The 16,164-nt window shown below is 36.4% G+C and overlaps 1 protein-coding gene across 1 annotated transcript in view; it reads right to left on the reverse strand.

Moving 5' to 3' along the window:
* The window catches only part of MYO16 (myosin XVI), a gene marked incomplete at both ends in the record, with an annotated part of 311,247 nt that overhangs the window by 36,513 nt on the left and 258,570 nt on the right, over positions 1-16,164 (reverse strand). Inside the window, 4 exon segments of the mRNA XM_080613866.1 lie at positions 2,402-3,601; positions 5,404-5,711; positions 7,539-7,785; positions 12,702-12,792. Coding sequence (XP_080469992.1) covers positions 2,402-3,601; positions 5,404-5,711; positions 7,539-7,785; positions 12,702-12,792 — 1,846 coding nt within the window.

The raw sequence follows: 16,164 nt of genomic DNA on the forward strand, positions 1-16,164 counted from the left end.
AGCCTTTGTTAATGCACTGGCTTCAACACACAGGAGACCCAAGCTGAACCCTATCTTGGTCACTTTTAGTTGAAAATTGCATGTGCAAACAACCATAATCCCAAAGCAACTTTTTTTTTTTTTTTTTTTTTTTTTTAAGGTAGAGGTCAGTTTTGTGACTTGTTTGAGGCAGGTCTGCCACCTTTCCTCACTATAGGTACATTGAGAGAGCTTTGAGAAGAGGTATCCAAAGAGGTGACATCAACAATTTTATCCCAGTGGATAAAAATGTATTATCTATATAAGAAATCAAGGCTCCCAACTTAAAAATAAAACCAAAACCAACCAACCAAACATCCCCCCCAAAAAAAAACCCAAAACCAACAAACCAAACAACCCTATTCTACATGTATTTATAGGCATTGAATGTTGACTGGAGGTTAGCAAATGTGATGCCCATCTACCAGAAGAGCCAGAAGGAGGATCTGGGCAACTCCAGGCCTGTCAGTTTGACCTCAGTAATAGGGAAGGTCTTTCAGCAAATCACCTTGAGTGCAATCTCACAGCAAGTATAGGACAATCAGGCAATCAGGTCCAGACAGCATGGGCTCGTGAAAGGCAGGTCCTGCTTGACCAACCTGATCTCCTTCTACAACAAGGTGACCCACTTAGTGGATGAGGGAAACGGAGTGGATCTTATCTACCTAGATTTAGGAAAGCCTTTGACACAGTTTCCCACAGTATTCACCTGTAGAAACCGGCTGCTCATGGCTTGGCCAGGTGTATGTTTCACTGGGTAAAAAGCTGGTTGGATGGACGGGCCCAAAGAGTGGTGGTGAATGGAGTTAAATCCATTTGGCCACTGGTCACCTGTGGTGTTCCCCATGGCTCAATAGCGGGACCAGTTCTGTTTAAAACTTCAGAAACAATCTGGGCAAGGGGATCAAATGCACCCTCAGTAAGTTTTCAGTAGGAGACTTGGCAGTGGTAAGTTAATGGTTGGACTCCATTTTAAAGGTCTTTTCCAACCTAAATGACTGTATGATTATATTTTGCCCATTTTGAATAAACTGCACACAGCTCTTGATTAAGACAAGCTGTTTGGACAGACAGAAGTGAAGAAGTAGAGAAAAAAGTCTAAAGGTTTTCTTACCCTGAATTTTAAATTCACAAAATCTTGTGCCTGGGAGACGCTACTAGGGAGAGAAGTTTCTATATAAAGCATACTGACTATTTTCCATAGAAAACTTTATTTTTTTAAAATCAGAAAAGTAACGTGACGACTGGAGTTACTGTTGTAATTGATACGCAGAGACAGGATTTACTTCAACTTTTTTCACTTAGAAGTTACAAGCCTACTAGTTTAATCATCTAGGCTTTCCTCATAGGAAAGTTAGATCATTAGATGATTTCCTCACAGGAAAGTTAGATGATTATAATTCCTCATAGGAATTAGTTTCTGTAAATGATTGTCTCTTCATAGGCTAGGGATTTGATGCCCACATATCAAGCTTTTAGATGGACAAAGCTAGGTCAGAAGCATCTCACCCTGACAGAGGAGCTGACTGAAACTATTAACATCAGGCTGAATTTTCAGTATTCATAAGATGCATAGATTTGTCTCAATAACAACACTGAACCTTTTATTACCTGGATGAGACAAATAATTAAATGATAATGTCTGAGAACTCCAGTCTCAGAAACCTTTAGCAAAATGGCAAGCTTTGCTCTTTTTTTTTTTTATAGTTGACTTTCGCACTAGATACAAAAGATGTTCCCCAGTTGCTGGAAAGCCAGGATAACAAGTAATCTCTGGGTATGTACATAAGTGTATGTTAATGGCAGGAAAGGTAGCAATAAAAGGATAGAAAGAGGAAATAAATGTAGTTTGCTGCACGGCTCTCTGTCTCAACTTAGTTTAGGAGAATATTAATGGCTGTATCACCAAATTCAGAATTTCATGGAAATAAAATAATGAAACCTTAAGAGAAAGTCTTCAAATTAAAAGTACGTTATCTACCAGACACCCAGCCATATATTTAGTTCAAAGCATTTGTACAGATTGATACCCTAAACTCATTTTTCACATGATGTGTTTATTAAATATAAACCTCTGTGTTTATTTTATCAAGGCTCTTGGAATTTTAAAAATAATGCATTTAAATTTGTGTCATACAAACATTTTGGTAAAAGAAAAGTTGACACCTCAGAGAAAACCTGAAGACCTATAATGTTTTATATGCAATGTATTTTCTATGTGTTTCTTATGACTACAACAAACCCTCCTTAAAAAAAAAACAAACCAAAACCAAAACCAAAAAAGGATTTGTTTTGTATTTTCACCTACCCTATCAGCTTCTAATGTAAGAAAGTTTTGGGACAGAAGAAACATATTATACAGAAGCACAGAGATCTGTCTTACCTTCTGGTTCCCTGATCTTACGTCCTGCTGCAGATTTTCGTAGCACACTCCGTCCTGAGTTGAACAAACTAGTTAACTCATCAAGGGGACTGGTCAATGACCTTGAGTTTGTAGGGCTGTATGAAAATGAGGATGATGAATTTGAATTCAATTTCCTGTGATCTGCTCTTGCCACCTTTGGGGAGTAAGGCAGTTTGGAGAACGGAGATGAACATCCAAGCTGAACAGGATTTGGTCTCTGAGGTACTTTTGGAAGATCTGAGTTTGTACCTGTTTTCCCTGTATTAATCAGAAAACTAGCACAAGTATCTGGAGGAAATGCAAAATGTGTGGAAGCCCGGTAGGAAACAGAAGGTGGTACAGGAGGAGGGGGTGGTGGGAGAGGAGGAGGTGGTGTGGAAGGAGGAGTAACTTTGCTGGAAACATTGAACACAACCAAGCCTGGAGATGCTGGTCTCTCATTCTCCCCTTTCTGGCTTTTGGAGTACTGTGGTGATAATGGACTTGATCCTTCTGACTGCATGGGGTATTTTAGGTTGGTTTCCAATACAGGAAGCTTTTTGACTTCAAGTGGTGTTAGAGGTGATTCATCAGAAGCAGGTGAACATGTGACAGGGGTTGGAGGAAATACAAGAAGTGGTGGCCTATGGGGGAGCAAGTTAGGGAAAGGGGCTGGAATGTCACATGAGTCTTTATAGATCAAAGCTGCCTGACTGTTTCCATCCAATGGTCCATCTTCAATGTTATAGGTTTTTTTGCTTTCAAACAACAAAGGAGGAGATCCGGTCACTACTGGAACTATTCCATTACCATTGCTTCCTTCTTCTGGTAGAAAATACTTCATTTCTTCATATACAGACTCTCCTTGTTCAGGACTTTCTGCTTCAGCAGAAATGCTCTTCATTGCATTCCCTACCATTTCAATATAGACAGGCTCATTTTCCTCCTCTTCTTGTGACATACAGAGACTCAACACGCCATGTTGAGGCCCATCAGCAGAACCTGCTCTCTGTACTGTCACAGTGTCATAGACACCTGGTTTAGCTACTGTACTTGTCTGTTTTACCTCACCAGGCTTCTGGGCAGGTATTTCTTCATAAGAGCCACTAAGTTTCGTATTGGGACTTCGTTTTGGTTTTCTGGGAGGTATTTTTTTCATGGTACTATAATCATCACTGTGTGGCCTTGGACGGGTCAGTACTAGGAAAGTGAAAAAGGTCTGTGTTATTAACAGATCAAAGTCAGTTATTTCTTAAACAGGTTTAATACTTTAAGTCTTTAAATGCTTCCTACAGATTTGACAATGAGCATCAGTCACAAAGTTTCAGTCAAAAGTATAAATATTTCAGGAATGAAATGCAGAACTTGCAGCTTCCTAATCACTAGCCTTTGCTACCTGGACAAATCTGTTTGGGTAACCTCTACGGCCAGTAAAACATGACAACTAACACCTGAGGAGGTATCTTTTGAATACAAATGTTCACTGCGAGATCTGTAACACACTGAAATATTTGCTTGTTATTCCATTTGCCTCAAGAGACAGTGCCATGCTTTTAACTAGGAGTTGCAACATGGTGCTACTTCGACACACATTATTACCAGTAACTGAATTATCCCCCTTTTATGTAATATCTATAAAACTAATTATAGGCAGATATTATGCCTGTATCATCTTTTGTACTGCGGGTGTGGAAATAATTTATAAAGTTAGGGAATCCCATAGCCTAAGGGCAATTCCCCAACTGAGTATATAGTTAACTATATGTCTTTTCATAGCCTCCAGGCTTGTATGGAATGAAGAAACTGGATACCTAGGTGACTGGTCTTTTAACATCAAAATTAGATGGTGTAAATCAGAGCTGGTTTTGGACAAAGACTCAGAAAACTGACATAATCCTTGGAAAATGAGTATACACAGGGAAACTGGCCCTATTGCTTCATACATATGAAAAGAAGTTCAAAGTTGTTTTGTGAGTGTATGCAAGCATTAGTGTTAAGACCACAAATACATATATGAATTGTCATTCTTTCAAAATCCTCAGCTAAAGCTTTCTGGTTAAATCCATAATTTCTTGAAGAGCTAGGCACAGAAAGCCAAAACCACTACCAAGCTCCTTAAACCACGCTATCTTAAAATTTATTGGATACAGTTCATCTCTCCTTACACAGAGCTTGAATGACCAGGGAAGAGGTTAAGAAAAGTGGACTTGCATCTGATGAACTGCACATGAGAACAGTAATTATTTTGCAAGAGGGCACTGCAGAGGTTTCCATCTGTTGTATGCAGTATTAGAGAATGGTTATACATAGCTTTAAACCCAACCTGAATGATTGTCCCTGATAAGACTAGAGGATCCTTTACAGAAAGCACAAGTCAAGACTTATCAAGAAAAAGCAGAATGCATTCCTTCCCTTCGTCTCCTACTCATTCATTTCAAGGGTGAAGGAGAATAGAACAACTGAACTCAAAACTATTCTATATCCACTATAATGCACTAAGATGCTTTGAGACTTTTGTAGCACTTTCCTTCTAAACAAAAAATTCACTGTAAGCACTGAAAGCACAAATATAAACCACTGCAAGCAATAAGTTATTCATGTGAACACAGAGAAAAAATAGGAGAAAGTTTAATGTTTAACTTGGTGAAATTCAAGTTTCAAGCATTCTGTTTTAGTGATGAAAGATATTCTAGCATATGGTTTAAAAGGTGAAATAATGGTCAGTAGGGTAGAATAGCTTAAGTTGACAGATCATTTGTCTCTAGAGGGAGTTCTGCAAATAGGTTTTTGTTGCTGACAAACTAGGCAATTAGAACACATGACTATTATCTGCCGATTTGGAAACAAAGTACAAATTGACTGATTTTATTTACTGCCACTGAAATATTTCAGGGAAGCGGGACTTTTCAAAGGCACTTCACTGTGTTTAAAAAGATCGAAGTGAAAACAATAAATAATAACCTAGAGTAACATTTGCAACTGTTTCTCCCTTTATGCCTAACCTTCATTAGCAGTTTCCTTAGAAGCTGCCGACAGGCAAGCACTAACAGCCTCGTATGAAGCACTCAGTCGTGTGTTGGGATCCCTCTTTGGTTTGGGAGGAGGCTGTTTCCTTGGTGATGGCAGGCTATTGCTATCATCCATGCTGAACACAGAGTGCAGGGAGGGGGATCTGATTGATGACCCAGCAGCAGAATGTACCAAGCCGTCCACTGCCATGGGAACAGGGACGGAGCTGGAATGAAAGTGCTTGGGCACTCGACAGTCAGCAAAGATGTCCTCAGAAGCCTTCCCACCCTTGTCTTCAGCTCTGAAAACACAGAAAAGAGGCACAGATGCATTATTCAAGCGATAACAATGAACCTGTTCATGCAAACATAACAACAGCATTCTGGTAAACAATCTCACGACTTCCCTGCTGTGTCAAAGGGATGTGTGTAGTAATCTGACAAACAAATCCAGATCAAGCTGCTAGCTTTCTTCCATTTCCTGTTTCATGATAAATCAGGACACGGGCCCTTTTTCACACAAATGCAGCCTTCCTTAAGCAGTTTCATATTGTTGATCAGGCATTCACTGAATGAATTGTTCACACTTTGATTGTTACACACAATCAAAAGCTGGGTTTTCAATCTGAATGATAATTTCTGGGAAATACGTTTTAATAGAAAGTTACTGAGGCAGCAAATGCTGAGCCTTTATCATTATTTTTAAAAAGACAACTATAAATTCTATTTAGATAATGCAAATCTTAAAAATATTAGATGACCTGTTTCACCAGCTACACCGGCTGCTCGAACAATTCCACCCAGATATTTACATATCTTCCTGTTTAAGCTTAATTATTAGTTATAATTTTAATAATATTAATTATGATAATATGTTTAGTTATTCAATTAATTATTTCAGTCACAGTTTTGGAGTTTTACTTATTCCAATTTTTTCCTTGTTTTTTACTATTCAATATTAATTGATAAATAATGTTTATCAGCTGCTTTCAAAAAACTAAATTTCAACAAATTCTTACAACATTTTATTCCTCCAAAAATCAAAACACTGAAAACCTTTTAACATGTAGTGGTAATATATTAGAGAGGAGATGTCTATACTGACATTTTACATCAAATCCCCGAGCATTTGGGTTTTTTTAATTGTATTTCTGCATGGCAAATCACCAGCAGAGCTGGAATTCATGCACATGATATAGCCAGCTGCCCATGTAGTAAATGAAATAGCTAGAGATGAAAGCATGGTGCTCAGTGGATAATTTGTTTTCACTGCAATGTTTAATTACAGTCTTTCCTACAAAGGCATTTCCTCCAGTATGTAATCACTAGGATATCTGAAGCTAATTAAGCAGATGCACTGCCATTTTCACTTTAATAAAAGTCACTGACAAAAGCAATGAAAGCAAAGAGAGCGACTCTGGTTGAAAATGAAGTTTCTATGGAAAAATAAACATTTATATGTCCAGCAAGTTGTAGACACTTTCCTGCTGTAGACACACACCTATTGACTGCAAATGCTACCTCTGCCTGTTCAGCTGTCTGAGAGAAGAGAGGTCAGGGACTCAGTTCCTGGAGAAAGGTTCTCCAGCATTTACTGGATTTGTAAAATGGGCACTTTGGAAAATTCTGATGGGTTAAACAAAACCATTTGCCTATTTTTAAATAAAATGAAAGAATCCTCCTCACAATCAATCTACTGAGTTCGATGCGTAAGCAGGATTTCTTAATCTGGATTTCATTGTATTTTAATGCCTTTCTAGTTGTTTTTCGTTATCTTCCCCAATGTTGAAATTTTAAGTTAGAGTATTTTTATTTTGGTTTGATGAAAGTTTAACTATGGTCTATTTATCATAGAATTAAAAAATATTTATGTAAAAAATAAATGCCTCAGAGACTTGAATAAGTTCCTGTAAAGCTCAGTGTCCTCTGAATAGGATATCAGAGGTGTCCTTAAGTTTCTAGACTTGATTACCTAACATACAGAAAAAATAGGGTCTAACATTGATTTGGACAGAGTATATGCTTGAGAATCCTTTTGTAATTCCTCAGTCACTATAACTTCCTAAGCAGGGGATGAAATCACTTAAGAAACACTTTAATTCTTCACAGTAGATGTTTTGTCATCTTACCTTTTGTGGCCTTCTTCTGGTCTGTTTCTGGCCTCTAACTTTTCCCTCTGGTAAGCAGTGTTCATCTCATTGCGGAGCCGGTCATTTTCCCGAGCAATGTCAGAAGCATTTTGAATAACCAAGGCATCATATGTTTTCAGTCCCATATCCTCAGCTTTCTGCAAGAAGCTGTTGATTGAGGTGACCTCTTGCTGTTTGATGCTCATCCTCTGTAACAATCGCTGGCGAGCTAGAAATCCTCTTACAACTACCATAAAAGAAGGAGAAAATATGGACTAATGAAAGACAACTAATTAATTGGTGATTAACTAAATATTATTGTGGGTTCTGCTGTAAACATAAGCAAATAATGTTTACCGAACATCTTACACAAAAAATTAAAGAAAGGTGATGGCATATAAACTAAATGTCACTCCCTCTGTTTTCTAGTGTCAGTGCTAAAACCAAAGTATTGACAGTAAATTAATTCATAAACTTGAGCTATCACAACTCAATATGTTCACTTTCATTGAATGTTATTTTTATTACATTACAGCTGGAAATCTCATGTACACTATAGATTGTGAAAGCATACATTTACACTACAAAGGTCAAAAGAGCATTCGTTTCAAAATAAAACCCAGAAAAAATGATTGTTGCTTTGAATGCAGAAGGAACTAGATTATCATTTGCTTTTTGTCAGCTTAAAAAAAAAAAAAAGATTCAAATATTTTGGTGTACCTAAAGCCAATCAAAATCAAAACTGACACGAGAATTTTTAATTTTACTTAAATTAAAAAATGGAAAAAACTAAAAAACTGAAAAATGCAGACATGATGTGACAGTTACATTTGAGAAATTTGCATTAAATTAATCCAGTTGTTTTTGGAAAGGGGAAAGGAAGTGAGTTTTTGCTGAAAGGAAGTGCTGCTCACTTCCTTTCAGCAAAAACAATTAGATTAATTTAATGCAAATTTCTCAAATGTAACTGTCACATCATGTCTGCATTTTTCAGTTTAAAATTTTCATCTGTATTGCATCAGCTTTATGTATCTATTAGGCCTGGTTCTCACACTCTTTGTCAGCCCTATGTTTGGAAAAGATTTTGGTGTATCTATTACCTGTATCTTTCTGTACTACTTTCCTAAGTATGTACATTCATTACAACAAATTCCACCCAGCCTAAATACCACCTTGTCTCCTGAATTTTCAGAAGTACCCAGATGATCAGAAACACAAGGCACAGGGACCTGTGTAGCCACAATAAATTTGGTGCCAATTTAATCACTTTTCCTGCAATAGATGGTTTAGTATTCTCCTGAGTATACATTTTGGCTCAGAAGGCAGAAATATACTAACTAAAGGTGCTTTATTTTGTGTGTGTGTGCTTTTTTTTTGTAAGTTCCACAAGATTCTGATTCTTTCTAGATCTTGAATCATTGCTGCATGCTTCACAGTGAAGAACCTTTTTAGAATTATTCACCTGTTGCCTGAAATTCTGTTGATTTTCAGTACACCAACTTACACATAACAAACCAGGTCAAACTTTATCATTGCTTATAATGGCTGAAGAAGTCGGCAGGCAATAGCCTGTATAAGATGTTTCTTTGAGTTAGGGGGAAAATACTGAAAATGTTAATATTAAGATTGTAAGTTTAAAAAAAGGCTAAAATGAATTAGGTCTTTTAACAATGTAATTAAGTGTTAGGGACACTGCAGAACAACATTAAATTATGAGAGAGAGTCAATCTGAATTAATCTAAAAGAAAAATGTAAAAAGAGATACAAGTAGTCTTCTGTGAATGTAAATTGTTACTGAATAAAATAAACAGCTAAAACAAGGCAGAAATGTCCTCTGTTTAGATATTTAAAAGAAGGCATTTTTTAGAGATGCTCAGTGATGAAATGTAAGAAAGGTTAACGTTAACATACTAATACTGCTCCTATACAAAATTCACTGGGCTTGAAAACATTCAAGATCTGGTACTTTGAGATTATTCATAATGGACAACTTTGAATGGACAACATTTTACAATCACAGCCAACCATGCCATTTTCAATCATTTTCAATCCCTTTAGTTACATTCTATAAAATCAGACTTCTTTAAACCCTGAAACATTAAATGTACTTCCCCAATTCAGTTGAAAAGGAAATTAATAGTACAGTTATTTATTGACAATTCTATGAGCATTCACATTGGATATACATGTTACTGAGTCTGAATCCATAATGTTGCCATTGCAAAGGAAATGAATACATGCATAGAACATTATCAGAGTTCACTGCTCACAAACATGAAAAATTTAGAAGAGCTTAATGATCAAAAATTGCTCCTTCACTTCTAGCATTTTCTTTAAACTTATCTGCTTCAGAGCAGACAGGGTATTTGTCAAATGGTTAAGCATCAAATCCTGCATGACTCTGAAAAAAGCCTGGATTTTAAAATAACATTTTTACAAGTATGTGCTTTTTACCACGACACAAAAAAATCCAAAAAATTAAAAATATTGGTAACACACCAAGGTTGGTTAGGAAAAGGAAATACAGAGGTCAGTTCTCTGGAAGGATTGTTAGCAGGCACGAACGATGCAGAGTAGTCTGCTAGGATGGTCCAGGAAAATGATATCCAGCACAGCTAGCTGTAGCATTTACAGCCTGTACAGCTACTCTGAATTATGCACTTTTACCAAAATTGAGATGTTTTGAAGAAACATACAACAAAATTTTGGCAGGAAAGGTTGGCAGACAGACCCCCCCCATCTTGTTTTGCACGTGTTTCATGAACTGATTATCTCATGTTTCATTAGAAGGTGGACATTTCCCCCCATTTCCTTCTCTATGAGAACATTTGAAAGATTTTGTCTTCAGTTCAACACAGAACAAAACCCCAATTTCATAACCTCAGAAACTGCTGTGAAATGAACTTGTAATCTCCTAGGCTTTTTTCTGCTCAGTTTCTTCTACTTCTGTAGAGATACTAAGATTTTCTTTTGAACTTGCTCTTCATTTATGTAGATCCAAAATAATTCGCATTTATGCAAATAAAAATAATTGAGGTTAGCACCCCCAGTGCAGAGAACTACTTATTTACAGTTCATCTAAGGATAAGGATCAGAATAATAAAATTCAAGTAGACCATGGATGTGGGTTATGTGATAAATGTATTAACCGTTGTGCAAAAAATTTTCATAAATTCCCATATATAGTTCTCATAAATGTGAAAAAAAAAAAGATAAAACTCACAGATCCATTTTTAAATAAAAATTGTTAATACACATGATTTCATTTTAGTTTGATCCTTTTCTTTCCCTGTGTAAGGAAACTTGCAGGTTAACAGAAAAAGACCTATCTGTTTTGTTTTGGTTTTTTTCCAAATTTATGGGAATGCTGAAGGGATTGACAGGAAGACCAAACTAAAAACAGTTTAAAAGAATTTTGGGCAATACTTGTTTTTTCTTTAAGTTCTTATATGGATAAATATTACATTTTAAGCCTGATAGAGAAATTATTGACTAGTCTGCTTATTAGTCAATATGCGCTAAAGAGAGACAAAGCTTCCAAAGTCCTTTGTTTGCAAAGGGTGATAGGATAAAAATGTGGATATGCAGCAGGACAGATACCATTAATCATTAAGCATCACCAGCCCAGTGTAAAAGTCTATGGATCCCAATTTTAGGACTATACAAGAACAATGCACAGGTACTCTATTCTATTCCTAACTTGCCAGAGAAATCTGACATGCTAATTCTGCAAGTTTACAATTGTACCTATTTACAAAGGGGAGCTCATTTCATGAGCTAATGCCATTAAATGGATATCTAGCTACTCATTTATGCAAGTTCCTGATTTTCTCAGGTTTTCCAGTCCATAAAAAACAGGCAGATGAGCCATAGCTTAAAAAACCATTGAACACAGTTTTGATGAAAATTACTTTTCAAGAGAGCTTAACTAAAGAGGGCTAGAAGCAAAACGAAAGGAAATACTTTTTCAAGGAGCCAAGAAGATCTACCATCTTCATTCTTCAGGCAGGGTTTGGCAGATATATGTTCTTTTACCTATGCAAAACACATCTGAGGATGTTTTACATTTTGGTGTTATCATCATAGCTTGACTTTGCAAACGAAGATTTGGGAAGGGCTTTACCTACGCTTACTACAAGTGCGCTGATGACTAAAAAGGCCAATGTGGGATAAGCAAATCCGGTTGCAAAAAGCACAGTGAAAGGTCTCCTTGGGTGGTATAGGTGGGGTGCGATTCTTTCTATGTTGTCTTTTCTCCTCGAGACTTATCGTGTAGGCTTATATTAAAGCTCTCTGCTTGCAAATTGGACTCTAAAAGGTAAATATTTCTTGATAAGAAGGGAAAGAGGATAAATCACTATTACTTTTCTAAATGTGTGAATACAATAGGCATAAGTTGTACAGTCAGATGAACTGTGACCTCTGTTAACTGTCACTCTCCACATTAATTCCTGCACTGCTTCTATTTGATTTTGCTTGCTTCAAGTTTTTTCTTGGTTTCCTCTTCTTCACTATAAGCTCATAGTGAAGAACAGATAGTTAAAATGAAAGGGGCTTATATATTCTTGTCTGCAATATAAGGTATATGACTAAAAAACCGCCAAGATAAGTCTTTGTCTTTTTAATTTCCTTTAAAAAGGTGATAATGGGAATTGTTACAGACATCAGCCAATTAGATAAATAATGCATTGTGTGAAGGAAGCTTCTTCAAACAAAGCAATATTCACATTTTCAGCAGTTGAGTTTTTGATAGGAAATGTAACAGAAGTAACAGCAAATCAGAAGGCAGTGGATAATACCTCCTTTTAAAAATGTGCCAAAAGATGTCAGCATGACCTTAGTGAGAATTACAGAATAAAAAAGGGGAGGGGGGGAGGAAATGCCTAAACATAAGAAACCAGCAGTCAAATATGAAAGCTGTAAGAAAAGGGAGAAAAAAGACAAGTTTAAATTATTGAATTATTAATTAATTTTAAATCATTTGACTACTATCTTCATATTATCTCAAAAAAAATCTGTGTAAGTAGTTAGCTGGAAATACGTCTGTGAAGAAATGTATAAAACCCAGCAACTATTCAAGAAGAATAAAATTTTTTTTGTTATGCAATATTCTGCTCAGTGTAGAAAGCGACAGATGAGGAATTCTCACACTGTAATTGTTACCTTTTTGGCAGGTTATAATTTTCTTCTGAAGCTGAAGGCACAAATCGTTGAGATGGTCAGCATGCCAGTACTTAAGAAACACCTTTCGGGCTCCTATCTAGAATACAAACAGCAGGGCAATCTTCACCATCAACAAAAAAGGCCAAAACAATGACAGGTAAATAACTATAGTACATACACGATTCAGCTAAAGGCTGAGATGAGATCTGCAATTCAAGAACAGCAGAATGCTAATACTTGTATGGAGGGTACTTGGTTGAGTAAAAGATGTATTTGGAAAGGATGAGCAGATTGTCAGACACTCAGTCCCTCTTCAGCTCCAAAAACATCCAGAACAAACACTATAATCTTCAAGTTGGAAAAAAGTGCATTGTGAATACGGTAATGCTAAAGTGTTAGACAACATAATAGCAAATAAGGCTTAGCTTTTATAAAACAGAGGGATGTGGGCAAGGAAAAATGTGAAAAGCCATAAACCCATGTGTAACAGAAAATGATAATAGGTAGCTGACATCTGTGGAACAGCAAGAATTTAGCCCAGGTTGGAGGATGGGAGAACCTCACTGCCATTAGTAAGGATGATTCCTAATGTCCAGTAAAATTATGAAGTTCCCAGCCTAGTTCCCAGCCTTGCCTGCTGAAGCTGTGCCTCAAGTCTCCCTTTAGAATCAAGCCTGAGAAGTCAGAGACAGAGGGACTCATTTGTGAAAAATAATCTCCTAAGTATCTGATTGAGGGTTTGAGCTTATTCTAGTACTGACTAGTTGCTTGGTTTAGCTCAGCTAGTTCTTGAGGGTCTTAATTACAATCATTAGATGCTCTTCCCTTAGAAAAAAATAGCTAGTTAGAACAAAAGAAAACACCTTCCTTTTGATAGCTTCTGAACATGCTGAAACAGTCCCTAAAAATTCTTTTCTGTGTAATCTTCAAAAGCATTCCTTTCTAATGGCCTTAAAAAAACCCCAAACCACACAAAATCTACTTAGAAATAAAAGGACCAGTATCAGAGCACTGTGCTATCCAGTGAAGATTATAATTTCTGTCTTGCTATTAATTTTGTATGGCTAATAGGGAAACTGATTAATTAATACAAGTCTGGCTAAAATTGCAGAAACTAGTTCCAGCTCTTGTTTGTCTACAGCTCACAGGATCATTCTCTTATTGCACCATTCTGCTCCACTGTTGTATTTTTAGTATAGATCTGGGAGACCAGTACTGGCAGGAATATTTGCACACCTTTTCAACTAACTGTTTTTAATTCCAACACTACTGTCACATGTACATCACTGGTAGTGATGAACTACAGAAAGTCAGAACACATACATCATCTCTAAACTCCATTAGCAACATTCAGAAATGACTGGGGCACACTTCTGTCCTTTGGTTCCCTTTCACTCTACTCTAGAGGGAAACTATTTTAAATCAAATGTTTTGAAAAGTCTAATTCTGAAGTTTGAGCTGACAGACAATGATGGTGCAACTGTTAGTCTTTTAGTTAAAAATCAGACACACTGAAATGGTAAGATTAGAATGCTCTCTAAATTTTTTTCCAAATCTTTTTTCTCCAATAGAATAGGCCTTTCTGTGTTATTGCAAAGTGTGTGAAGGTGATAAAAACCACATTTTACTTGTCTTGACATTGTAGAAACTCATAAATAGGGAATAGGCTTTTTTTGCATGGTGGGAACAGCTATTTTGGAAAACTGTGCAGCTATAGAAGTACTAGTATAACTTGGCTATTCCAGAGTATCTTCTCTATTCAGACCATCTATTCTGGAATAATCCTTCAACAAATTGAAGTTATTTTTCCAGAACAATATTACCTTTTTCTGGATCCTGTTTCTATAATGGTAGTTACCCCGGTAAAATAATATCTTTATACTTACTTAATAGATTATCTTGAGTGATGATTTCCAATTTTTAAATTTACATTAATTTGAGGCAATCTTACTGAGACCTCATTGTGCATTTATACTCTGTTCTTATGGATATACATTCATCCTCATTTTCTTGACCAGTGATTTCCAACAACAGTTTTCACTCTTCTTCCTGTGCTTTCAAAATTCCCTTTTTGCCTGGTTGTCTTAGCAGTCTGACTTCCTTCTTCATTCATTATCTGCTCTGTAGTTTGCTTCTTTCACAGAGCTTGCTAAATTTCATTAGAAATCTTTCCTTTTGTTCCCACTTCTTTTCCTTTTTATTTCAAAAGTTCTAAGAAAAAGAGGTCGACAACTTTTTTCTTCAGTTTAAATCTGATTGTCTTTTAGGCATGTAATCCTGTATCATGAACAAGCAAACTTTTGATGTTTTCCCAGCAAACTATGTCAGTTTTCTCCTCCCTTCCCAACAAGTATTCCATTTTCATGCCTTCAATTTTTTTTTCTAGGACACCACAACTCAACCTTGACACCTCCTAACAGATCTACTCTGTCACTAAACCCTGCAAATTCTGTAATAACTGCTCATCAAACAACTATTTTTTCCATCCATCTTGTCAAAACATGTATTGAACTTTTCTTACTACTGGCTTTGCCTACTAAACCCTCCATTTCTTGCTCACATCATCTGAAATCCAGAATTATTCTATAAGAATAACTGAATTCATATGGTTAACTGTAATTAAATTATCATGTAATTATGATTAACATTTGCATCTGAGTAGCTCTCAGGCAACCATAGCCTAGATACAAATACTTAAAAATACTTTCTACTCTGTTTACATTTTCTCTTTATACTCCACTTTTCCTTTCCACAAACCCTCCACATCACTTTGAAGCCCCCTTTCCCTCCTCTGACTCAGGACTGCCAAATCATCCATTTTTTCCTCATTTCTGCCTCTTTTCCTCTGTTCCTCAAACTGATTGTTTCTTCCGTTACTTCCTCACTGGAAGTCTCTAAAACATTTCTCTCTACTAGGGCAATATTAGCGTACTCTGACAGTAGAAAAGGGAAAGAAAAGTTATATTTTGAAATATTAAAAAAGCCCTGATTATTAGCAATGCTCATGACAAAATAAACAACCCCATTCTTGATTAGTCTCATAATTAACACACTGGCCACATTTAGGCTATATTGCAAATGTGTAGCTTAACTAAACATTAAGTTGCAATTTATTTTGCAGTGTGCAGTCACAAAATCACAGTCAAGACAACTACTTAAGCTTATGGTTAGTTAGGCTACAAGTGTCTGGCGCTATAGAATCACAAAGCTGGCTAGGGGGCATTACTGCTCTTTAATCCTGTCCTGCACCCTAGGAACAATATAAATGGAGTTATAGTGGCATTGCTTATGCTATGAACTTCATTAGTAGAAGCCTGCTACAATTTTTAAGTGAATGAAGGAATACAAAATGTCAATACAAATTCATTTTTACTTTCAGATAAAAGCTATTTATAGATTTTACATCATACGCCAGGTCTATTGAGAACAGAGCTCTCAATAGGAACTGCTATAACCCATTTGA

This window comes from Psittacula echo (genome assembly GCF_963264785.1).
Source record: "Psittacula echo genome assembly, chromosome: 3".
Lineage (NCBI taxonomy): Eukaryota > Metazoa > Chordata > Aves > Psittaciformes > Psittacidae > Psittacula > Psittacula echo.